Here is a 23,339-nt window from a genome sequence, read left to right as displayed (position 1 = left end):
AATATAATATAAAGAATATTATATTATACTTATAAGAATAACAAAATAACATTTAATAAAAAATAATAATATAATATTGTCTACTTACAACAAATATATATATTTATATAAAAGATAAAGTAAACACCCGTGCGGGTGCAGATCAAAATCTAGTTGTCATTAAATGAGTTTACATTATGTTTGCAAGGTGACAGTCTCACAACAATTTAAAAATGAATACACCTACATGTCACATGCAGAAAGCTTCTCAACCAAACTTTACATAAATGTATACACACTATATAATATTTAACATTTTTTCAATATAAAACTCAGATGTAAGATTCTACGAATTATACAAACGTTCTAAATAAAATAAATTCAAAAAAAATCACTAATGTCTAGGCTTATTTACTTTTACTTAATTTTTATTTTAAGAATTTTATCTTTTATGTGTTATTTTGAAGAAAATATATTTTAATGTTAATTAACTGTATCTTTAGATTCATCAATCACTTATATATATATATGTGTAAAGGTGGGCACGAATCAGATATCCGGGCTTTTAAAAATATTCGTGATCCGATTTGTTTCGTCTGAATAATTAAATATTCGATTTGATTTGATTCATAGCCATCCAAATATACGGTATCACGGATATTCAATTTTTTTTAGATTTTAACCGGATAGCCGATCCAATCCGTAAAAATAAATAAATTAATTAAAAATGAATAAAAACTCTAAGATAAAAAAAATTACAAAAAATTATTAACTTTTTTGAATACTAATAACTATTTTAATAAATTTAGTAAATAAAAATATTGTAAAACTTATATATATAATTCATTATATATAGCATATAATGAATCAAATCGGATATATTTTTCTAAAAATATTAATATTTGTGATTTTTTTGTTTCTAAGGATATTGCATATTAGTATTTTCTTAGCTTCGTAGAGTTACAGATATCCAGATTTTTGGTTCAATTCGAAAAGGATAACAAATCAAATCAAAATTTACGGATATTTTGCCTCGCCCTACATATATGTGCACATTGAAGTGAGTACCTATATAACTAAATATTCACTACAAGTGAAGATTCTAATTCTCTTGGAAGCTGAAATATTATTTTTTAATGTTTCTTTTCGCCATCGACCAAATTTTAATGAAATGATTTGTCTTAATAATTTTCTTCTTTTTCTTCAATTATTATCTAGATTTGATTTGATTTTTCATGCATTTAGAAATTATAATATGAAACCATTAGTTGGACATCAGGACTGTCTAAAATTCATATGATATGAAACCAAACAAATAATAATAGATTTTGGTTATCATCGAAAAAAACTAAAAACCTCAAGCATTTAACCGAAGAAACAAAATAAATATTGATTCAGAATGGTAGTTATATTTTAGTAGATTAAAAACCAAACAAACTAACCTAAAACCGAACTGATATCAAAATTAAACATACCTAATATCTTCTTATCTTAAGAAATAGCAAAATTAATAATTTCAGCATGCGCAAGACGCTGGTTATTACCTAGTATATATTAAAAGATAAGCATTTCTTTAACAAAAAAAAAGATAAGCATTACAACATTTTAACTATAACACGTGGTATCACTAGAATACTTCTTAAAGTCTATAGAGAAATAAATATGTTGGTCCACTTGACATATATTATATACTTCTCATTAAACTAACCATGAAATTAATTAACAATCTACAATTATTATTTTGCTTTCTTTCCTTAAATAAAAGTTATGGAATTATCAAAAGTGAATTATATATATTTGATAATTAATAATTTTAATAATAAAGATTTGACAACAATTTACATATCTTCCATATTTTAATGTTATATTATTAAAATAAATTAAACAATCATATAAACCATATAATAAAAATTTAGATTTTTTTTGTGTATGTTATATTTTGAATTTATTAAAATGACTATAAATAATGAAAATTGTTAAAAGTCTCACATTGATAATTTTATAATCTATAGTTTAATTTTTGTATAATAAAATACAAATGATCAAAAAACTATGAGTAATAATAACATTTAATAGATATTCAGATATATATATATATGGCTTATGAATGATATAATTATGGTTGAACAGTCAAAGTTTGTATTAAAAAATTATTAAAATATAATTTCATTATGACTACATCCCCGGTTCATGGTCAAACTTGGTCCAACAATCAGGTCGGTCCGGTTTTTAAAAACACTGCCTAGGAATGAAGCTAAATCACTCGTAAATTATGGGATCTTATGCTTGTACCATTAGGACTTCATTGGACAGGCACAAAGTGCATCTGTTGAGATGGCTTTTCATCGACAAAAATATTCTGTAGTTTGGTATCAAAGAACCAACAAAACTCCTAATTAAAGATAACACAACCGATCATAAAATAATTTGCTCTTGGTTTTGGATAAGAACTTTAAGAAGGATAAACATTATGGCAGAATGTTATTTTTACTGGACAATTCTCAACTTTTAACCTTTGTCCCAAAAAAAAAACAATTTACCCCAAAAAAAAACATATTATGGCAGACCTTCTCAATCGTTGGAGTGGGTAGTTCTTCATCCCATAACCGTAAACCAAGTTCTTGATGGCATAATCTTTTAACAACAGACCAGCAAAGTTCACTCTCATTCTCTCAAAACCGTCGAACCCCAGCTTGTCGTGCTTGATTAGCCGTAAACGAAAGTTTTGTTTCTCATTGGTATTTAAGAGAAATAAAACCAAAAAAATGATTGTTTTTTTTTTTTTTTTTTTTTTTTTTTTTTTTGATAACTCTGGTATCTGGGCAGCCACATTCCCAACTATCCCCCCGAAAGGGGTCCAGCGCCCCAACGGAAGGGATGTTAAATCCGTTGTGGCCAAGACTCGAACCCGGGTGGCGGGCAGTACAGCTGTACCTCCTTTACCACCAAGCTACGAGCGCTTGGTTCAAAAAAATGATTTATGTGTTGGTTCACATATGGGGTTCTCGTGCATTACATTGTTCAATACAAAGCATAACACTAGAGACAGATTATCTCTGGCTCTCTTACCACTAATCTCAACAACGGGTGTGTTTTCACATCATGTTAGTGTTATGTTATTTCTATTATAGTCGCTGAATTTTGTCGCCTAATTAAAGAAAATATGCTCATGAGTGATTTAAAAAGACGGAATGTTATCTTATTTTTGGAAAATATTTTGATACATTAGTAATCGCATTAATCTTCTTGCTCCTTGCATATTCTTCTTCTTCTTTGCTTCAGACTTGGATGCTGAGAAACAAAATTTATATAAAAATTAGAAAAGTTAAATTATAAATTAACTAAAGAATAAAAGAAAATATCTCATATATATATTTATTGAAATTTTGAAAAACACGACTATGGATAATATTGGTGGAAGATTTCAACCTGCACGTAACAATTTTTTTTGTTTCACATAAAAATTAATTTTTATAATTATTAATCTAAAAAATTAATATAAAAATTAATCATACCTATCACAACCATGAGGTGGGGTTAAAATCCCAGTTATAGGAATCCGACAGAGTTCAGGCAAGGGTATAAGTTTTACATATGGAGATGAATGGATAACATTTTTAAAGCAGTTGCAATAAAATTGTCGAATCTGTTTCGTCGTTGCTTGGAACTCTATGGCTTGAAGAGCATCACAACAAGGTCTTGTTGGCACCTGACCTGGTGCCAAGACCAAACAAGGTCTCATCGAATCTTTCGCCATTCCACAAGTGATACTATACACCATTTTAGCATTGAAAATTGGGGAAACTATAGTCATTAAAACGATAGAAACTATAAAAACCGAATTACTCATATTTATCAGATTATATATATGATTTTTGGTTTTGTGATAATTTGTTGGATCAGATGAACGAATTTATATACAATTTAAAAAATGTTTAAGCCCACAAAGTCAAAAAACAATTTATCAAATGTTATGTTTGAATAAAATATTACCAAAATAATAATATTTGAATTGAGAAAAATAACCAAATAATTAAAAGAATTAATTGAAAAATAATTGAAAAATATAGTCAAGTCTTGATAGATATGCAAAAGAATCTAAAATTGATTACTTATTAAAATGTGTCAACAATTTTTGGTCAGTATATTAGTTTGATTTTTTTTTATCAATAATTTCTTTAAAATATCCTAAATTGGTTACCAATTTTTAAAATTACACTCAATCAAAAACACAATAACATTTGGGGTTAGATTTAGTGATTACTATTTAAAGTTTAGTATTTAGAAGGTGGGATTGTGTTTATAAAATTCTATAAATATTATATAAATTATTCTTATGCATTTATAAATGATCTAGGAGAATTAATTTAGGTGGTGTTATTTGTATAGATGATGATTCTAAATTCTACTTTAAAATCTAGTGTTATTGAATATGGTATTTATAAATCAAATTTAAAATCTGGTGTTATTAAGTGTGATTTAAATGTAGTGTTATTCAACTTCAAAGGATCTAAAAATTCTTTGTATTTAAAATTGATTTCCAATCATTTGTGGTGGATTCTCATGAACAAATAAATCAAAATCCAAGGTATATTACGTAGATTTTAGAATTCATTAATTAAAAATTATGTTTAAGTTTAAAAGTTTAATTGATTACAATACTTGAAAATTGATTTTAAATCACCGATTGAATAACATCCCCTAAAATAAAATCACCCTATAAAAATAACTTCACGTTTTTTTATATAAGACACTGAATTTTCAAAACACAAACGCAGAATTTAAAAATAGAAACCCAAACTTAACACATTTTTCTTTAAAAATATATATGTATATATATATATATATATAAATATTTTGGAATTGAGAGTCTGAAAGCTTCCATAAACTTTTGATTTCGGTTTTTTTATATAAAACACTGTCAGTGTATGACTGGTGACCATTCGGGAAACAAGAGGAACACATAAAAAAGGAATGTTCGGGAATAAAATAGCAGGAATGAAAAGGAATGATTGTTCCTTATCAATTTTATCAAGGAACAATTTTGTTTTTTAATTCTCTACAAAAAAAGGAATGAAAGGGAATGAGAGGGAATTATTATTCCTTGTGAATGGTGATTTTTTTTAGGAACGTTAAGGAATGCATTATTCCTCGCCGTTCCCTGGTCACCATTCATACCCTTTCAAAACACAAACGCAAGATTTCAAAATGGAAACACAAACTTAATACGTTTTTCTTTTAAAAAAAGTTATAAAGATTTTGAAATTGAGAGTCTGAAAGCTTCCATAAATTTTCGATTTGATTCTAAAACTGGAAATGGACATCGCTTCCATGCTACATAGATCATGATTGTAAAAAATAATAAACTGTTCTTTTTCTTTAATTGTGGAAAATAGATAAAACTTGAAATCTTTACTTCATCTTCAGTTATATTGTCAAGGTCATAAATCCTTTTGCTCTCTCGAGGACAGTAACAAGACAGTTATATCTATAGCTCTCTTCCTCTCAAAATAAGTTCTCAAAGTTTGAAATATTGCATGTTATATCGATCATATGCAGCACACAAATAAGTTTCTGTTGTCTCACTGCTGGCCACCCAAAGGACTAAACCTTAAAGTGTTGTGGCCTTGCTCTGAACTTTCTGAGGTGTCTTAGTGTCCTGAAGAGAGATCACAGTTTCAAAAGCACCAATAAGAGCTTTTACTTTGGTCTTCCTCACCTTTGTCAACTTACTCATTGTCTCCTCAATCACATTGTTGAATAGTGTCATCATTTTCTTCTTCCCTTCTACCTTTTGATGCCTCAGAACAACCTTCTCATGTTTGCTTCCTTCACAAGAACCACTTCTTGTCTCAATACCTTTCAGATTCTTCTTCTTCCTCCCTTCGGTTTGGGGTTTCAGTTCCTGAACAACCTTCTTTCTGAACTTGATCCATTTAGGAGAAGCGTCCTCAGGTCTTGATTCAAGAGTCTTCCCTTTCTTGAAACTCATCTGCTTAGCTAGATTCACCTTTGCACCTGACATCATCCTCTTAGGCCTAATCTTCTTCTCAGGGGTTTGATCTGCTTCAAGCTCTGCATCACCACTTTTCTTCTCAGATGATGCTTGCTTCTCACTCTGAACACCTTTGACGCTAGCTTCAACAACACACACTGTCTTCTCTTTTACATCTTCACCACTAATTGCCTGAGTCTTTCTCTTCTCCTTATTCTTTGGAGCAGAAACCTTCTTCATAGCAAAACTTGACTTCTCATTTGCCAAGCCAGGAACCTTTTGAACTACAGCTGAACCAGTTAGAGTACTTATGGTTCCTTTGTTCTTCTTAGCTTCAACAGATCTCGCCATCTCACCATCTCTCTTTACAGCCACAGAGCTTTCCGGTTTAGTCACACTTGCCAAAGACTTCTTTCTCAAACCTGGAATCTCAACTTTAACCGTCACTGAGGCTTCAACACTCTTTCTCCTCACTACCTTCCATGGTTTCACCGCATCATCATGTTGATCACACCTCTTGCCATGTGTCCCATGTTTGCAGTGATCATGAATTGAGCTCACATGATGATCACCGCGATAACGGGACTTAACCTGCGGTTTACCTGCTCGTGTACCAGCAGCTCTAGTTGAGTTCACACTTGGTGGCTTAGGCACAGGCACTTCATTAGTCTCTGATACACACTCTTCTTGACCCTTGGGTGCCTCAGATATAACAACATCTTCCACAGGTCCCACGTCCTTTACATGTACCGTTTCCACAGAACCTTCTTCAGACATCTATAAACCATAAGAGTGGACAACTTTTAAACATATCAAATTAAAAGAACTTTTCTTTCTGTACTCAAATTACATAACCAAAGATGACTAAACATTCTTCTTCATTTCAACATTTTTTAAATGAAGGAATCTACATCCAAAGGACACATGTTGACTTTCAAGAGTCTAAATCAAAACATGTGTATCATGCCAACAAGTCATCAATGACATCAATACCTAAAAGACAAAACTGTAATCTGATCGTGACACAATTAAAACTGAGGTATGATAGGACAACTCTGCAGGCTTAAAAGCCCTACCAACAGTTTTCAAACTCAAACATAACCAAACACACAAAACACAGAGAAATCAAGGATTCAGACAATAATGATACCTTAAGATTGCTGCTCAAGGAATGAAAACCTAATTCTCAGAAAATTACAAACAGAAGAAGATGAAGAAAATAATCAAGAAGATGAGAAGAAAATAAAATTATATAAAACCAGAAGGTTGCCTTACCAAGGGAGACTAGTTTTCTCTTTACTTTGGGAAACAAAATTGATGAAAGAAGAAAAGTAGGTTTGATTGTTAGGAAAGTAAACACACACAAAACAACATAGAGAGAGAGAAGAAAATCTTTCCTTTGGAGAAAGTCTTATGAGAGAGAGAGAGAGGGAGAGGCCAACTTTGTAACTACATATCTCTTCATATTTAAGTTTTATTTTTAATTTATTAAATTTCTTATTTATGTTACTTAAGATCCAATTAATAATTAGTGTGTTGTCATTTTCTTGGTCTATATATTAATTAAAAAACTATAAAGCTGATATTTCTATTTGATTAAGAAGGATTATAAATTAGTGGAATGTGTCTTTAACTATACAATATAAAGATAAAAAAACTTGTTATCTATGATGCTTTTGTTTCATTTGCAAAGATCAAGAAGACCATACAAATACAAAATAATGAAAGAAAAAAAAAACCTGAAGTGGGGAACCATCTCTAGGTAGTTCTGAGACGTTTTCTCTAGAATCTTCTACTCTGTCAGACTTTCTGTGTACCAATGGGGTTCACGCCTTGTTCTCCATGTTGTCTTGAACGTACCTGAAAAAGTTGAAACATGTCTCGTTCAAACATCTCAAACTCGTTCACATGGTTCAAATTCTTATACAGTTTCGCTGTTCTTTGGTTCCAATGTAGGGTGAGAACTCACATTTCTTTGAGGAAAGGATGCTTGTACAATGCGTCTGGGATTCTCCCACTAGAATGCACATTTAGTAAGCAAATCTAAGACAGACAAAACAAAAAAACTTACAGGGAATGTCAGCTTAGGAATGTGAGCAATGGCGCAAAAGGAATGTTTCCAATGAACTTGTTGTAAGACAGGTACCTACACAATGAAGTAAACAAAGATTTAGAGTTATCCAGATAGTGTTTATTGCAGATGTCATAATGTAAAGTGTGGAGTGCTTACACAGTCTCTAAGTTTGTAAGATTTGATAGCTGAGCAGGGATTCCTCCGCTCAAATAGTTGTTATTCAAGTACCTAAAAGGACCAGAGAATTTTATAAAGAGATGAAAAAGGACCGAGTATAATAGAAGAGAGAGGGGGAGAAGATTCTTGAAGAATGCAGATGCTTACAGTTACGAAGAGATGGGAAACTACCATCAAAACGGATGAGCTCCCTTATGGTTCCCACCAAATGGTTGTTACCAACATCTCTGAAAGCTAAAAGGGACAAAAGCCAAATCAGATCTCAGTAACGATATTAAAGCCAGAAGAAGAAGAAGAAAGTAGGACTTACAGTTCTGTGACAACCCTATAGTCTCCTTGTGACACCAGACCAAGGTGGGAGATCTCCATCTCCTCAAGGATCATCACCAACCCATGAATACATACACCACTCTCCATCCTAAAGAAGCTTTGATTTCATTCAAAGCTTTCACTGTGCAAACAGATCAATACAATGAGCAAAGAGAGCTAATATTAATAATATATATATTAAGTAACTAGCTTCATGATTGATACACAGACAGAACTTGACTGAGGCTAGTAGTACATATACTATCGGATCTATTCATTGTCCACACATAAGCCATCGCAAAGAGTGAAACTTTATAGAGAGATACATCGAATTTTGATAATGGGTATGTTCCAAATCTGTTAAAGAGCTATAGAAATCAAAAGCAATGGAGGGAGGATACATAAACACAGAACCAGACGGTGGAGAGAAGCAGACTTTACCATCACGCTTCAACGTCTTGGAGTGAGAGAGTGAGAGAGCAAAGAAGAGAGACAAGACGCAGATCACAAGTACCTTCACACTTTGTTTGACGCAGAACCGGTTAAACCAAAACCAAGCCTTAAAACAGAGTTGACTACATTCTCTCACTCACAGAGCGTTGACAGAGAGAGACAAGAGAATAGTGTTTTCTTTTTGTGAAATATGCCACGTCATACAGCTTATTATTAAAAAAATGCTTTTCACCTATTAGCCCAAATATAACGGGCCTAAATGTCAGGCCCATTATTAAACCGGTTTAATTATTCTTTCCCGGTTCAATTTCGGTTTTAACTAACTACTAGGTTTATGTAAGCACGGAGAAGGAACCTCAACGCCGAGCTCCCACTTTGTTGTCGTCGACGTGAGGGAACTAATCACACATCGACGTTTTCATCTTAGGTATGTTTATACGAATTTGGACTTTCGTTTCCTCAGATTCTATTCTTACCTGAATTTGATTGGATGGATCCTCTCTTGTGTGAATTAGATGTTCTTGTCTCTTTTAGTTGTTGTCTGCAATTACTATAAAATTTTGGGTGGAGTTTAGTACTTTAGTTGTATGTCGGCTGTTAAGTTGTTGTTTTAGATACAATTTAATCGGTTTTGGTTTTTTTTTTAATTGCTTCTTTAGCATATTTTTTCAGTGAAGCTTTTGTTGCTAATGTTAGAGATTGAATGCTGTTGATAAATGAATCTCCTCACTAACTAGTTTTGATTTTCTGGAGAAAGTTTGGTTCTTTTTTGCTTTAATCCAATTCCACTGTCATATGTCAAAGTTTGTGTCTTTATCCCTTATCTTGACTCTTAATCTTTGTTAACGTAAGCAGGCTTTGTACCAATAAAAGTGTTAGTGTCCATTCCCTGCGATGGTAGATAAAGGTCAAGTCATCAGCCTCTGTCGCTCCCTGCTTCGAGCGGGGCGTCAGTACCCTGACTACAACATCAGGGAGTACGCTAAGCGAAGGACCTTGGATGGGTTCCGCATGAACAAGAGTCTCACCGACCATTCTAAGGTGGAGGAGGCTTATGCTGAAGGTAAGAAGCAGCTGGAGGTTGTGGAGAGGGTGGTCAAGGTTTACTTGGCGTATCCTCCCAAGACCAAGAACATCATGGAACTCAAGCTTCAGTAGTGGATATGTATGTTTTGGTTTTTTTCAATACCCTTAAAAAGCTATTTGTTATTGTTATTGGTCATGTTTCTTAGTTCTTTCCCAACTATGAGACATTGCTTTGTGTGATTCTCATGTAATATTTGTGTCTTGATGGCTTCAGACCTTTATTGAGTGAAGAGAAGATCAGAGAATAATCTTGTATTAGAGCTGAGATAAAGAGTCTTTGTGTTAATTCTTAATAATAAATCTCACATGTTCTCAACGTTTCTGTAGTGTATGTCTATCTTTAGATCTGATGCTGTTAGGTTATAGATTCATACACATTATCTATGAATTGTCAGGAGACAAATCTGTATGATACAGAAGAACAACAACAACATGGTTGCTTGTGAAAAAAAAAAAAAAAAAAAAAAAAAAACATGGTTGCTTGTGTTCTATACAAATAAAGTTTAGGTTTTCCATAATAAGAAGCGTTTTGAGTTTAAGCAACAAGATTCACAGAAGATTAAAACAAAAGAGGGTCTGTGATGAACATGTATAACTCTGTTCATCCACTTCCCAGCTGGCAGCTGCTGTTTTGGTTGCACTTGAAGTTGAATTCTTCAACATCATGATGAAGATGTCCAAGTCCCTTGTTTTGTTTTTTCTCTGTCACTTCACATGTCAACTGCCGTGTTCGTTAGCTCCCCCAACAGATCACTCAAATCTGAAACCCGTCACTCAAATTTTAGCAAGACAAAATGATCGAGTTCCACTACAGCTAGGATGACAAAAGCAGTAATAAAGCACAAAGCACAGAAGCTTGATCATTAAAGCAACAAAAGTTATGACTAGGAGGAGAAGAGGAGCACTGACACCAGCTTGAGTACACTCTCTAGTCTCTTCATGAAACACACACACATGGCCCAAAGAGAGACAGAGAGAGCCCAAAGAGGAGCAGAGAAGCGTGTAGAAGTTGAAAAAAGAAATAGAAACGTGCGCCGTCTGCAACCTCCACGTTGTCTTCCCTGTTACTGGTTGACACCTCCTCAATCATTTCTAAAACTTCTCAATCTCTCTCCACACCTGTCCTCTCCTCCTTTTATTCACTTTGATTTGATCTCTATTTAATATTCTTCTCCAAATCATTCAAATCCAACAAAACAGCTCATTACAAAAAGTATATGGTTAAACTAAGTCACATGTGTCGGTCCATCACATAATAGTACAACTCTAAAAAAAACAAAAACTTTGTCGTTTTCGTACCTTTTTTTGTTTCTCTCAGATTAACAAGAAGACTCCTGAGATGTGGTAAAAGAGTTAAAGTTTCCACCTTTATCATCTCCAACTACAAACCACAGCCTCAAACACACACAGATCTTGTCTCTTTTCTTAGTTATCATCTTGTCCTGATGGGCTTGGAGTACGATCAAGACTCGGGATCGTCCACCCACTCCCTCCGATCATCCTCCAACTCCCTCTACGTCCCGAGAGAAGACACCCCACTCCTCGGCCCACGAACCCTCTCCTCACAGCCCAAAACCTTCGCCAACGTCTTCATCGCCATCGTCGGCGCCGGCGTCCTCGGCCTCCCCTACACCTTCAAGAAAACAGGATGGCTCCTCGGCCTCCTCACCCTCTTCTTCGTCTCCTCCCTCACCTTCTTCTGCATGATGCTCCTCGTCCGCACCCGCCGCAAGCTCGAGTCCCTCTCCGGCTTCTCCTCCATCACCTCCTTCGGCGACCTCGGCGAAGCCGTCTGCGGCCCCGCGGGGCGCCTCGTCGTCGACGTCATGCTCGTCCTCTCCCAGGCAGGGTTCTGCGTCAGCTACTTGATCTTCGTCGCCACCACCATGGCCAACTTGCTTAGCCGTGGGACTGAAGTTATCTTGGGGCTTGATCCCAGCTCTGTGTACATGTGGGCGTGTTTCCCTTTTCAGCTCGGGCTTAACTCCATCCCCACGCTGACTCATCTCGCTCCTTTGAGTATATTCGCTGATGTTGTTGACGTGGCGGCTACCTTGGTGGTTATGGTTCAGGATGTGTTTATCTTTGTTAAGAAGAGACCTCCTTTGAGAGTCTTTGGTGGCTTCTCTGTGTTCTTTTATGGGTTGGGAGTCGCTGTGTATGCGTTTGAAGGGATTGGAATGGTAAAAAAGACAAATCACTTCCCTCTCTCATTACATCTCATTACATCTCCTGTCTCTATGGTTAGACGTTTTATAGAAAAGTATTGTTTAGGAGTTGTTTGAAGGGACTGGAATGGTAAAAGAGAATCACTTTCCTCTTCATTACATCTCCTGTCTCTATGTTTTGAAACCAATGTTTGAAAAATCGCTAGGCGGTGGTTAGGCATTTCGTAGAAAATTATTGTTTAGGAGTTGCTGTGTAGGCGTTTGAAGTGATTGGAATGGTAAAAGAGAATCACTTTCCTCTTTATTACATCCTGTCTCTATGTGTTGTCTGTGTTGAAACCAATGTTCAAAAAAAATCGCTAGGCGGTGGTTAGGCATTTCGTAGAAAATTACTGTTTAGGAGTTGTTTGAAGGGATTGGAATGGTAAAAAAGACAATCACTTCCCTCTCTCATTACATCTTCTGTCTCTGTGTTTTGAAACCAATGTTTGAAAAATCGCTAGGCGGTCGTTAGACGTTTTGTAGAAAATTATTGTTTAGGAGTTGCTGTGTATGCATTTGAAGGTATTGGAATGGTAAAGACAAACACTTTCTACTTTATTACATCTCCTGTCTCTGTGTTTTGAAACCAATGTTTAAAAAAATCGCTAGGCGTTAGACGTTTTATAGAAAAGTATTGTTTAGGAGTTGTTTGAAGGGATTGGAATGGTAAAAGAGAATCACTCTCCTCTCTATTACATCTCATGTTGTTGTCTTTGTTGAAACCAATGTTCAAAAAATCGCTAGGTGGAGTTTTGCACAGAAGATTATTGTTTAAGCAGACATCGTCTAGACCTATTTTTTAACACTGGTTGAAACATCTCTACAGGTACTTCCTTTGGAGCTAGAGGCTAAGTACAAAGACAAGTTTGGAAGAGCGTTGGGGCTAGCCATGGGGTTAATCTCGATCATGTACGGAGCGTTTGGGCTGCTAGGGTACATGGCTTATGGAGACGAGACTAAAGATATCATCACCACAAACCTAGGAGCAGGTTTGGTGAGCACTCTTGTTCAGCTAGGCTTAGCAATCAACCTCTTCTTCACGTTTCCACTCATGATGCATCCTGTCTATGAGGTCATAGAGCGCCGTCTCTGCAGCTCTAGTTACTCCATTTGGGTTCGTTGGTCCACTGTGCTGGTGGTCACTCTCGTTGCCCTGCTTGTCCCTAACTTTGCAGACTTCTTGTCTCTTGTTGGGAGCAGTGTTTGTGTGGTGTTGGGGTTTGTTTTGCCATCGCTCTTCCACTTACAGGCTTTCAAAGAGGAGCTGAGCTTTGCAAGAAAGGTGGTAGATGTTGTTATTTTCCTCATTGGTGTTATGATAGCTGTGACTGGGACATGGACTGCTGTCATTGAGATCATGACATCCAAGGCCTGATCATTTTTCTTTCATTGAAGATTCTTGTTAGCAGTAGAAACAAGAAGAGAAGAAGACATTGTTGGTTGTTATTTCTGTTGCGTTCCCTTCCACACTTGTTTTTGTTTGAGTCTTTTATTACTATTTTGTAAGAAAGACTCTTGAAGAGATAACCAATAATACAAGTATTCTTAAGAGTGTGACCGTGCGGGATTTATTTTGTAGTTATTGTGTCATTATGTTTTATACAATAGAGATGGTTTATTTAATTCGAAGTAAAGAAAAGAACTAACAGTGTGTATAATTTTTTTGAAATGGACTAACCATTTATGTTTTCCATATACTGCTTTCTTATGTAGAAATGATTCTTTGATCGAATGTTTAACTGTTTAGTTGCTTTTCATCTCTAGTTGTACCTTATGTGGAAGCATCCTTCTGTAGATGCAAAGATAATCAGATAAGCACAACAAAGATCAATTTTTTTTTACAAAAACTTAAATAAGATTATGAAACTATGAGAGAGATTCATACATCATCTTTCTGTTTGTCAGAATTTCTTGAGAAAGTATATGTTTGCTTGTATTCTATTAAGATTTTTGTTCTTTCATAATCAAATATCCAATATAAACATAGACAGAAACGTATATAAGCAACTAGTTCACTGAAGAAACACGAGAGGAAGGAGTGTAATGAACATATAACTATGTTCATCTACTTCCTGAGCAACCGGCTGGCACGTTGGTTTGATTGTTGCACTCTGTAATTGAGTTCGTCAACATCATCATGAAGATGATCAAGACCATCTTTCTGCTTTTCCATTTCACTTCCCATGTCAACTGCCATGTTCTTTAGCTCCCCTAGTAGATCACTCAAATCTGAAAGTCCATCATCTTGCTTAGCTTTTTCCATCTGTCATAAACGTATATATTAGTAAGATTACATAACTGTTTTTACTCAAATGTCAAGAGAAGCTAGCTTTTGATGTTTAATCAATGTCTCAGGGTTTGGATCTTTGTGCATTTGCATCATGTTCATGCAACACTCATCTAGGACCGGTCCTGAGCATAGACTAGTGAAAAGTTGGCCTATAGTCTCCAAAATTTTAAACTGTTATATATATATATATATATATAGGCTCCCACATTTATAAAAATAAGTTATACTTACTAAATTGTTTATAGTCTCAAAATCTTAAAACCGGCCCTTCATCTCATATGCAAGAGTATAGTAATGTTCCTCTGAAAGAAAGAAAAAAAGCAAGAGAGGGAAGAGAAGTGCTAACCTCCACTCTCTGATAAGCATCAGCTGATTCAGGGAGAGGTTCTCTGGTTCTTGACTGTGCTTTTGGTGCTGGACTCAGTCCCAGTTTTTCCCTTTTCTCTAAGTGGTTAACTCTTCTCGTTGGTGAGTGATCTAAAAACACACACAACGGGAATCATGCAATTAGTAAGAAAAAAACCTAAAATAGCTGCGAGAATAAACCAAGAAGCAAACCTCTGGTTATGACAGGACCATTTATAGGGCGAGTCTTCTTCGGCTTCCATGTCTTTGAAAACATACCTCCAAGGCTTCCAAGAAGCTTCTCACCCTTCAAAATCAAAATATCTTAATCAATATACCTCATGTGACTCATGTCATTATATTATTTCACACCAATGTTCAAGAAATCGCAAGGCCCTAACTATGGGATCATTGACTAGACACGGCCGTCTAGACCGATATTTTTATTGTCTAGACTGATTTTTAAAAAAATCGGTCTAGAAAAATCATTTTGTTAAGGTCTGATTTGCCGACTAGGCCTATTTTTAGAATACTGTTTCACACCAAACAAACACACCCTCTCATCTGTAATCAATTAATAAGAAAAAAAACAAGAGAGAGAGAGAGCTTACTCTACTGAGATCATGATCAATTTCAACAGCTTTATGATGCGTCCTCGTGATTTGCTCACCCTGGTCATGTAACATGACCAAAGTTCTAGTAGCATCTGACCTTATCTCTTCTGCTACTTTCAGACAACCTTGAACAGACTTTGTAGTCTCTTCAGCCTTGTACACAGCATAGCCTTCAAGCTCCTGAACAGACTGGTTCTCAACACCTCCTGAATCCCTGAAATTGTTCTTGTACTGGTGTCTCGAGTTCGAAGTCAATGACTGCTTGGAAGAGCTACTACTAGACCCTTTCTCAACCTCATCAAAAGGGTTGGTCGTGATAGCCAAAGAGGGCTCAGAGGAAGTTCTCTTGGAGGGGTTAAGGGTGGTATCATCTGAATCGAACGGGTTTGGTTTGTGGAATCCAGGATCAGCAGAGTTGTGCTTGGGAAGGTTTGCTGGTGAGTTCTTCGAACCGAACATTGTCTCTTAACTACTTGTAGCAACAGACAATTCTTGGATTGGTTATGTAATAAACTTTCCTGCAGAAACCAAACAGTGGTCAAGATTTGATGCTTTGGTTCTGACTTGGAAGCTAAACAACAAAAGTAAGAGTAAAAAGGGGGTTTTTAGATACTAAAGCTTTGAAGTTCATCAAGTCCAAGACAAAGCATAGAAGCTACGGTAGCGAATAATATCAACGAATAAACAAAAAAAAAAGTGCTTGAAAATAATGGAGCAGATGGTGCAGGGACAATTGAAGTGGCTAAAAGAGACAAAAGTACAATGCTTTCTATAATTATCAGACAACAAACGTTCAGTCGGAACAGGAACAGGAACAGAAGAACATGTTACCTGAATGGATGAGGGATGGAGTAGAGTAGAGGAGACGAGGAAGAAGATTGGTGTTTAAAAGGACCAAATCAATGCGTATAAGAAGGGATCAAAATAAAGGAAAACGATTTAACGCGGAACGACCCAAGAAGAAGGTTTTTAGTTCAAAAGTCTTTGGGATTTGTCTTTACGAGATATTAATATCTTGTAGCAATTAAACGTACGTATATATATCTATCTATTAAATAAAACAAAATTATTAAATTTTTTTTTTTGAAAAATTAATAATTTTGTTTTATTTAACAAAATTATTAATTCCACTCTCTTTTTTCATGCACCAGTGTAAAAAATATGTTAGTTTCAACAAAAGATACAATAAATTAAGCAGAAAAATTAGAATTTTTAATAACTAAATATCTCTTTTTTTCTATTTTTTGTTTCCTTTTCCCTGTCTATTTTTCCCAGTTTCCATTTTTGACGTTTGGGGACATGTTATCGATCAACTTTTAACCAAAAACAACCTTCTTTGTTGAATTTGTCAAACAACATGATATAATGTAGCCCAAAATATCATATACTTGAAGATTAAAATATCATACTTAACATTAAAATAACATAGTTTGACCATGCATATATGCACGTGTGATATGCCGATTCATCACATTATTTTGTTTAACTAGAATCTCGTCCAAACCTTCTAGTAGGTATGTGATATTTCAGTATGTGATTTCAAACGCATACAAGAAAATATGAATCAAACTTGCGATAGATTTTACATTTTAATCATAAGCCTTTTATTTGAAAAATACACACAATTATTTAAATAACCCCAAACCTTAAGTGGCCCATTAATCACAGTATTTTGTTTGTCAACCACATAGGCCCAGTGGATAATTATTGAGGGCGGGAAAATACAAAGGCCCAGTTAAGGCCCATTCTTTCTAACATAAGCAAATTTGGTCCCAGCTTGCTTCTTCACCACGGCATCATGCTTCTTCACAACGGGTTCACGCTTTTTCACAGTGGCAGCATGCTTCTTACCTGTCATATGTGAATTAAAATCCATTTGGGAACTGCACGTCACGTTGCACCAATCGCAAACCCTAATTTGAGTTCCATTCTCATCCTCCACACGCTCAGGTGCGCTTCCAGCTTCAACCACCGCCTGCTTTGACGTATCCTCTAGTGAAAGTTCTATTCTCTTGACCACTGAGTCAAGTCTCTCCCTGTTTCGTAAACAAGAGATTAGCCATCATAAAACAGCATGCTAATTGAACAACACCAAGTTTGTACATTATATCACCTTGCTTCTTTGGGTTCTTGAAACTCAACACTTGGGTTCGTGATACTCTCTTGTGCGTCTCTTGGATGATCTTTTTCTTTAAGGCTTTCTTCTAGAACCTTCTTATCATCAAAGAGAACCTGTACTCAGTGTTCAACATATATCATCAGTGAGACTCATTCAAATCTACCTTAAGCGTTAAAAACCAAAAAAATACTCAACGTTACCTCTGCATGCTTCTTTACCTTAGCAGCGTGCCTTCGACCCATCAGATGAGACTCAAAGACAGTTGGACAAGTGCATACCACACTGCAGATACTACACACGTATGCTTCAGGTTCAGCTTTATCTTTAGTCATGTCCTTGTCCTTTAACTCATCTGGAACCTCAGTGACTCCTTCATAGTCGCCTGAGTTCATCTCCAGGCTTTGGTTTAGCATACTCTCAAACTCCAGGGTTAGATTTGCATCTTGTGAAAGCTCTGGTGTGTTGAAAATTGCATCAATCCATTCCCTGTAGCAGACTTCAAAAATAAGAATACTTCAATTTGGCATAAGCCAAGTTTGAAGTTTACCTAGCTTCTTCATTTGGAAGAGGTTTGTAATCAATCTCTGGTACGTCTTCAAAGTAGTCGATATTCTCTGATGCCTCTCCATCTATCAAGTGACCATTATGTTGAACAACATCATATGGTATTTGCTTATCACCAAGTAGAGCCTGTTTCAATAATAACGTTTTATCATAATCAAACCTTTGACTTCACATTGAGACACTCTAGAGATAAGGCAGAAACAGACTCATTAACTTACCTCTGCGTGCTTCTCAACCGTGGCAGCATGCTTACGACCATTAAGATGAGACTCGAATATGGCAGGACTATCACAAATAACACTGCAGATACTGCAAACATAGGGTTCAGCTTTATCTTCTTCAATCACTCTACTCTTCTTCTTGTTCCTCTTTTTCTTCTTCTTGTTCATGTCCTCCTTTAGATTCTCACTCAGGCCTGCAGGTGCAGTTTCTGGCTCACCTGACTTTATTTGTAAGATCTGTTTGAGCATGCCTTCCAACTCCTCGATCACAATCTCATTTTGTGTAGGTTCTAATTTCATGGGGATTGCATCAAAACTCTCTCTGTTACACAAAAATATTGTCAGTGTTAAAGTTTCGTGAGCTTCCAACTTAAAACCAATTGACGGTAGATAAATTGAGAAGATAAAGTCATCGATGTAAGAGCTTTATATTAACACAATCATATTAGAGTCTACTTAAAAATGTGACATTTGAGAGGCACAACTGGAATTTACCTCACTTCTTTGGGCACCGGAAAGTCGCGGCTTAGTTCACTGTAGACATGATCTACATGGAGAGGAGCTACATTTCTTTCAGATGTTGTAATAGTCTCCATCAGTTCTTTGTTCTGTTTCTCCAAGCACTTCAAAGACTCTTGGTCATTGTTTTGAACACTTTCTTCAACGTTTTTAGTTTCACTACATTTCTTCTGAAGCTTCTTTCTATTTGCCTCCTTTACTAAGAGCTCATTTGGTGCTTTTGGGACATAGATTCCTTTGAGTTTACTTCGCGCAGCCTTACTAGAACCAGACCCTGAGTCCATTGCTTGTGTGGACAAAACATGTTCAGAAACATCTTCACTAGTTATTTCAGAACCGTCAAGTACCCCTGAGGATCCACACTGTGTGAGAGAACTCCCACTTGCTAATAATAAGCTTCTCCAGAGCCATGAGGTCTTAGCAGAAGCAACCAGGGAAGGTGAAATGTTTTGAGGGTGTGCTAGAAGAATGTTGTATCTTCTCATTCGCAGCCGGTGAAGAGCATCAGAGAAGTCTATGTCACCGGAGATAAGCATTATATTAGCCGGAGGAGGATTCTCCACCACCCACAAAAACATATCCACCAGAATCTTCTTGTCACTCGCGTCTTTCCTTCCTGTTCAAGAACCAAAAAGACTTGAGATTCAACGACCATACCCACATCCAGTTCCTTGCAATAAATAAAATGTTAGAATAAATAAGTAATCCAAATCCAGCAACGGATATTAAAACAAAAAAAAATCTGATATATATTTACATGTGGTCTAACTCTATTTAGTACGAGGTCTTTTGAGAATAACCGATCCAATACAAATCTGCAAGGATTTAATTCCGAAACGGACAATATATACTAAGCCAAGGGTTGGATCCAGGAATGCACATCTGATCTGTTACAACATAACACACATCTAGTATAATTTTAGTAGAGTGTATGGCCTAGAAATGCATCGTCCGTCACAACATAAGCACAGCTCCTTGAACCTAAACTCTAACTACATAATCCATTCCGATCCAAAATTTATATATGTATTATAAAAATCAAGAGATTTTAACCGGAGGGGACGTGGTTAAGAGAGATTCCAGTGGAGGAGAGAGCTAGTTGAACAGCTTTAGGGATGAGATCTGTGTTGCCATAGGAAGAGATAGAGAGAGGACCACAGTAATTCATATTAGCCAGCGCTGCGCTTAACTTCTTAGTGATCCCATGAGCATCACAACCCCTGGGAACAGCACAGTTCTCAATGTCCCACCAAACCGACGTTTTAGCCCTCGTGTACTCAGCCTCAGCCCTGTTGTCCATCACCATCTCCGCCGATGTGATGAGAAGGTCGTCACTCAACTTCTTCTCACATACTCATCGTATTATTGAAGAGGCTGATCGGTTTTGTACAAGTAAGCTTTTGCTTTCCAAAGCAAAGACGACAAAGAGAAAAGCAGAGGACAACAAAAAGTATATAAAATTGACTTGACTTTAGAATAAAGAAACTTATTGAAGAGCTTAATTATAATTTAATTACAACTCGATAATTAGTTTTTTTTTTCTTTTTTTTTTGGACAAAATTAGTTTTTATTTTTCTTAAAGAATGTTTAGTCTTTGGTTTAAAATACTTTCTTAACGTTATATTCTCATTAGACCACCAACTACAGTTGGCCAAAAAACAAGAAAGAACACAAACTATCAAACAGCCCTGTTCTTCTGCTTATTGAACTTGGGTTAAGGACTGTCAGATTTAAGGAAGAAACCACTTGGAGACTTTATTTCTCAGCAAATTCCATACAATATACTTAATATATTAGAATATTTTACCTGTGTCATCTAACACCTTTTCTTACTGAGTGGGTCCGCCGGAAACATGGTTAAAATGTATGGTGTAAATAATGGCAGTTGTATGAAACTATGAAGCATAATGTTTGACATGGATATAATGTGTGGTATAATCAATGTTTTAATAAGTGTGTCTGGATGTAGTTGTTTCAAAATATAATTAGAGAGTAATTCAATAGTGGCGTATTGATCACAAAACAATTATAAACTTAAATATTATTATGATACACCACTTAAATATGCAAAAACTTGGTTCCATGATCATTTATAAGTAACTTATAATCTTAACTTCCCCTGTGGTAGAATCTGAACTGGTTTTTGTTCTATTCTTTCTTGGTTTCTAATGTGGAAATCTTTTTATTACTGGTTTGAAGTAATTCATCTTTAACACTTATGAGGATTCAATTACCTCTTTTATTAGCAAATAGGATCGACATACCTCTATGTAAATACAAAAATAAAAACGAGATTAAATAATGTTTCTTTTCATCCTAGATTACTTTATTTTGATGTATAAAATGAGAGTTTAGAGATTGTTTTTTTTCTATAAAAAAACTCAAATGATTTACAGATAATTGCTAGAATAAGCTATTTATTATTAATAAGATTTACAATGGTGTAATAACTGCGTATTGTTTTGTTTTTGTCAACACCTGCATATTGGTTTGTTTAGTAAAATATAATATTGTTAAGCCATTCCATTTCCAGAGACACTTTCCCTCTTACCATAAAATATTATAGATAAGCTTCTCGAAGTAATCACTTTTTTTTTCTTTTGACAAACATCTCGAAGTAACCTTAATGTACTAATTTTGTATTGCACTATGAGTTCTCTCTTTTTTTAGAAACATTATGAATTCTACTTCGAGCTTAAGAGACATGTTGACAGCAAACTTGACGAGTATCTAAACAGTTTTTAGCGATGGTCAATTGGCATGTTACAATGGTACGTACTATCCAATGCGAGATGCTTTCGTTGCCTTCCGTCACATTGACCTTCTACAAAGGAGCTTCTTTAGTGTTTGGTCCAACCAGCCTATTCCACCATTCTGGAGATGAATATTTCTGCTTAGACGTGTTGATGAGCCAATTATCTTAACATCATTGGGACAATGACATACCAATTATAACATCGGGTTTGAAGATGAGACCATTTACTTTGACAAAATCTTATGCGACTATCTTGACTAGGTCAGATTGCAATGTTCCACGAGATGCACTAGTGTTTTTAAATGTAATGTTTTTTCTTAAGTTCGTAATAAAAGCTCAGTTTTCTTAATTAACAACTACGATAATTTCAAGACATAACATACAATGTTTTTCTCTTCACGTACGCTTCGTCCGGTATTATTATATAAACAAGTCCTAGAGCTGCAGCTCTTATTAAGTAATCCCTAAATTCTTTTAGTTAGAATCTGGTTAAAACTAAGTTGGATTAATGTTTCCATTAATGTTTGCTCCGGACTTGGGAATACTACAGAGCTAAAACCGAACTTTATCGATTTAAAAAGCAAATAGAACAAATGTTAATTAAATAGGGTGTATCAATTCCATACAAATTTGGTGATCAAAAGAAAACATACTATAAATTGTTATAGTTGATGACATATGTAATTGATGTGTGAATAAATGGGTATGTGTGAAAAATAGGTAAGGTGGATTCCAATTCACTATTGGATAGTAAGAAGTGTTTAACATAGTAAATATTTTCTAGAATTTGACTATAAAGATGTGTGTATCCATCACTGTCAGCCAAATTTCTTCAATCCACAATTTGTTTTCAATCCAAAAATATGAAATATGTGAAACAATAAAATACCATATTTCGCCTTTTTAATTATTATCTTTCTATTTTATATTTTCACTTCTATAACCATTATACATTTATATATGATATGGATGGAACTATTTTTCACACAAATAATTATATAATTAGAAATAAAATATAATATAAATTAATATGTGAAGAACGAAGTAGAGAACAAATTAGCTGGTGTTCTTTCTTGTTTTTTGGCCGACCGCAGTTGGTGGTCTAATGAGAATATAAAGTAAAAGAAAGTACTGATAGAAAAAAACCATTAAGAAAGTATTTGAAACCAAAGATTAAACATTCTTTTAAAAAATTAAAACTAATTATTGAGTTGTAATTAAATTATAAAGCTCTTCAATAATAATAATTGGTCATTAGTTTCTTTATTCTAATGTAAACAAAAAAAGTTTCTTTATATTAGAATAGTTGGAATTTAGAGCACATGAATAGTTGGGATTCTAAATATTTAACAAAAAAAAAATGAAATTAAAAGAGAGAAGACCAAAATTCTAATTTTAGAGGTTTTTAGAAACTTTTAGTATATCTAAAAAATACATGTCATCATATAAGAGAAAATTAATGATTTTGTTAATTTAGAAAAATAAAACATAATTAAATAATTACAATACTAATATGTTATTTCTTTTAGAAACTTATGTGATTTCTTATTGTTGGAATTATGTTGGAATTGCTCTTAGAGCCTCCCCCAACGAAAGATTTCCACCAAACTTTTAATGAGAATTTTTTAT

The 23,339-nt window shown here is 34.8% G+C and overlaps 5 protein-coding genes and 2 long non-coding RNA genes across 15 annotated transcripts; 2 read left to right on the top strand and 5 right to left on the bottom strand.

Moving 5' to 3' along the window:
• Window positions 1-3,153: 3,153 nt before the first annotated feature.
• Window positions 3,154-4,228, bottom strand: LOC125581444. The gene is made up of 2 exons (XR_007319048.1): window positions 3,495-4,228; window positions 3,154-3,270 (listed from the first exon to the last, which is right to left on the bottom strand). It is a non-coding gene; the product is annotated as an uncharacterized LOC125581444 (long non-coding RNA).
• A 1,103-nt stretch (window positions 4,229-5,331) lies between these two features.
• Window positions 5,332-9,121, bottom strand: LOC106444567. Of its 5 annotated transcripts, none has more exons than XM_013886056.3 (7): window positions 8,976-9,121; window positions 8,536-8,676; window positions 8,373-8,459; window positions 8,205-8,276; window positions 7,944-8,120; window positions 7,714-7,834; window positions 5,332-6,751 (listed from the first exon to the last, which is right to left on the bottom strand). In XM_013886056.3, the coding sequence occupies exon 7, from the start codon at window positions 6,749-6,751 to the stop codon at window positions 5,591-5,593; it is 1,161 nt and encodes a 386-aa protein (XP_013741510.3). In that variant the 5' UTR covers window positions 7,714-7,834; window positions 7,944-8,120; window positions 8,205-8,276; window positions 8,373-8,459; window positions 8,536-8,676; window positions 8,976-9,121; the 3' UTR covers window positions 5,332-5,590. The 5 variants fall into 5 exon arrangements, with proteins under 5 accessions (XP_013741510.3, XP_022561975.2, XP_022561979.2 ...); XM_022706254.2 differs by having other exon boundaries at window positions 8,373-8,452; XM_022706258.2 differs by lacking the exons at window positions 7,714-7,834; window positions 7,944-8,120; window positions 8,205-8,276; ... (1 more) ...; window positions 8,536-8,676; window positions 8,976-9,121 and adding exons at window positions 7,125-7,153; window positions 7,250-7,474.
• A 721-nt stretch (window positions 9,122-9,842) lies between these two features.
• On the top strand, window positions 9,843-10,391 carry LOC106369962 (LYR motif-containing protein 4B). The gene has a single exon (XM_013810051.3). The coding sequence runs from the start codon at window positions 9,882-9,884 to the stop codon at window positions 10,143-10,145; it is 264 nt and encodes an 87-aa protein (XP_013665505.1). The 5' UTR covers window positions 9,843-9,881; the 3' UTR covers window positions 10,146-10,391.
• Window positions 10,392-10,774: 383 nt separating this feature from the next.
• On the bottom strand, window positions 10,775-11,340 carry LOC106382741. The gene is made up of 2 exons (XR_007319046.1): window positions 10,983-11,340; window positions 10,775-10,833 (listed from the first exon to the last, which is right to left on the bottom strand). It is a non-coding gene; the product is annotated as an uncharacterized LOC106382741 (long non-coding RNA).
• Window positions 11,341-11,351: 11 nt separating this feature from the next.
• Window positions 11,352-13,834, top strand: LOC125581438 (amino acid transporter AVT3A-like). Its single transcript, XM_048746865.1, has 2 exons — window positions 11,352-12,256; window positions 13,110-13,834. The coding sequence occupies exons 1-2, from the start codon at window positions 11,519-11,521 to the stop codon at window positions 13,656-13,658; spliced, it is 1,287 nt and encodes a 428-aa protein (XP_048602822.1). The 5' UTR covers window positions 11,352-11,518; the 3' UTR covers window positions 13,659-13,834.
• Window positions 13,835-14,190: 356 nt separating this feature from the next.
• On the bottom strand, window positions 14,191-16,525 carry LOC106382737 (SNAP25 homologous protein SNAP33). The gene is made up of 6 exons (XM_048746885.1): window positions 16,364-16,525; window positions 16,041-16,050; window positions 15,530-16,001; window positions 15,132-15,225; window positions 14,920-15,050; window positions 14,191-14,546 (listed from the first exon to the last, which is right to left on the bottom strand). The coding sequence occupies exons 3-6, from the start codon at window positions 15,989-15,991 to the stop codon at window positions 14,349-14,351; spliced, it is 885 nt and encodes a 294-aa protein (XP_048602842.1). The 5' UTR covers window positions 15,992-16,001; window positions 16,041-16,050; window positions 16,364-16,525; the 3' UTR covers window positions 14,191-14,348.
• A 567-nt stretch (window positions 16,526-17,092) lies between these two features.
• Window positions 17,093-20,425, bottom strand: LOC106444869. 5 transcript variants are annotated; one of them, XM_048746854.1, is made up of 7 exons: window positions 20,009-20,425; window positions 18,932-19,571; window positions 18,434-18,761; window positions 18,199-18,341; window positions 17,852-18,137; window positions 17,646-17,764; window positions 17,093-17,568 (listed from the first exon to the last, which is right to left on the bottom strand). In XM_048746854.1, exons 1-7 carry the CDS (start codon window positions 20,259-20,261, stop codon window positions 17,268-17,270), a joined length of 2,070 nt encoding a protein of 689 aa, XP_048602811.1. In that variant the 5' UTR covers window positions 20,262-20,425; the 3' UTR covers window positions 17,093-17,267. The 5 variants fall into 5 exon arrangements, with proteins under 5 accessions (XP_048602811.1, XP_048602816.1, XP_048602815.1 ...); XM_048746859.1 differs by having other exon boundaries at window positions 17,870-18,137; XM_048746858.1 differs by having other exon boundaries at window positions 18,434-18,758.
• Window positions 20,426-23,339: the final 2,914 nt, after the last annotated feature.

Source organism: Brassica napus, chromosome A2 (genome assembly GCF_020379485.1).
Source record: "Brassica napus cultivar Da-Ae chromosome A2, Da-Ae, whole genome shotgun sequence".
NCBI classification, from domain to species: Eukaryota; Viridiplantae; Streptophyta; class Magnoliopsida; order Brassicales; family Brassicaceae; genus Brassica; species Brassica napus.
Note: the sequence above shows the minus strand (reverse complement) of the source record. Positions and strands in the feature narration are given on the sequence as shown.

What these genes read in the sequence shown, in the direction of transcription:
- LOC106444567 (XM_013886056.3), bottom strand. Translation starts at nt 6,751, where the DNA reads ATGTCTGAAGAAGGTTCTGTGGAAACGGTACATGTAAAGGACGTGGGA.
- LOC106369962 (XM_013810051.3), top strand. Translation starts at nt 9,882, where the DNA reads ATGGTAGATAAAGGTCAAGTCATCAGCCTCTGTCGCTCCCTGCTTCGA.
- LOC125581438 (XM_048746865.1), top strand. Translation starts at nt 11,519, where the DNA reads ATGGGCTTGGAGTACGATCAAGACTCGGGATCGTCCACCCACTCCCTC. An exon ending in CGTTTGAAGGGATTGGAATG is followed by an intron (nt 12,257 to 13,109) that starts GTAAAAAAGACA and finishes ACATCTCTACAG; the next exon opens with GTACTTCCTTTGGAGCTAGA.
- LOC106382737 (XM_048746885.1), bottom strand. Translation starts at nt 15,991, where the DNA reads ATGTTCGGTTCGAAGAACTCACCAGCAAACCTTCCCAAGCACAACTCT. An exon ending in TTGATCATGATCTCAGTAGA is followed by an intron (nt 15,226 to 15,529) that starts GTAAGCTCTCTC and finishes TTGATTTTGAAG; the next exon opens with GGTGAGAAGCTTCTTGGAAG. An exon ending in ATGCTTATCAGAGAGTGGAG is followed by an intron (nt 14,547 to 14,919) that starts GTTAGCACTTCT and finishes CGTTTATGACAG; the next exon opens with ATGGAAAAAGCTAAGCAAGA.
- LOC106444869 (XM_048746854.1), bottom strand. Translation starts at nt 20,261, where the DNA reads ATGGTGATGGACAACAGGGCTGAGGCTGAGTACACGAGGGCTAAAACG. An exon ending in CCGGTGCCCAAAGAAGTGAG is followed by an intron (nt 18,762 to 18,931) that starts GTAAATTCCAGT and finishes ATTTTTGTGTAA; the next exon opens with CAGAGAGAGTTTTGATGCAA. An exon ending in AGGTAAAGAAGCATGCAGAG is followed by an intron (nt 17,765 to 17,851) that starts GTAACGTTGAGT and finishes CACTGAGTACAG; the next exon opens with GTTCTCTTTGATGATAAGAA.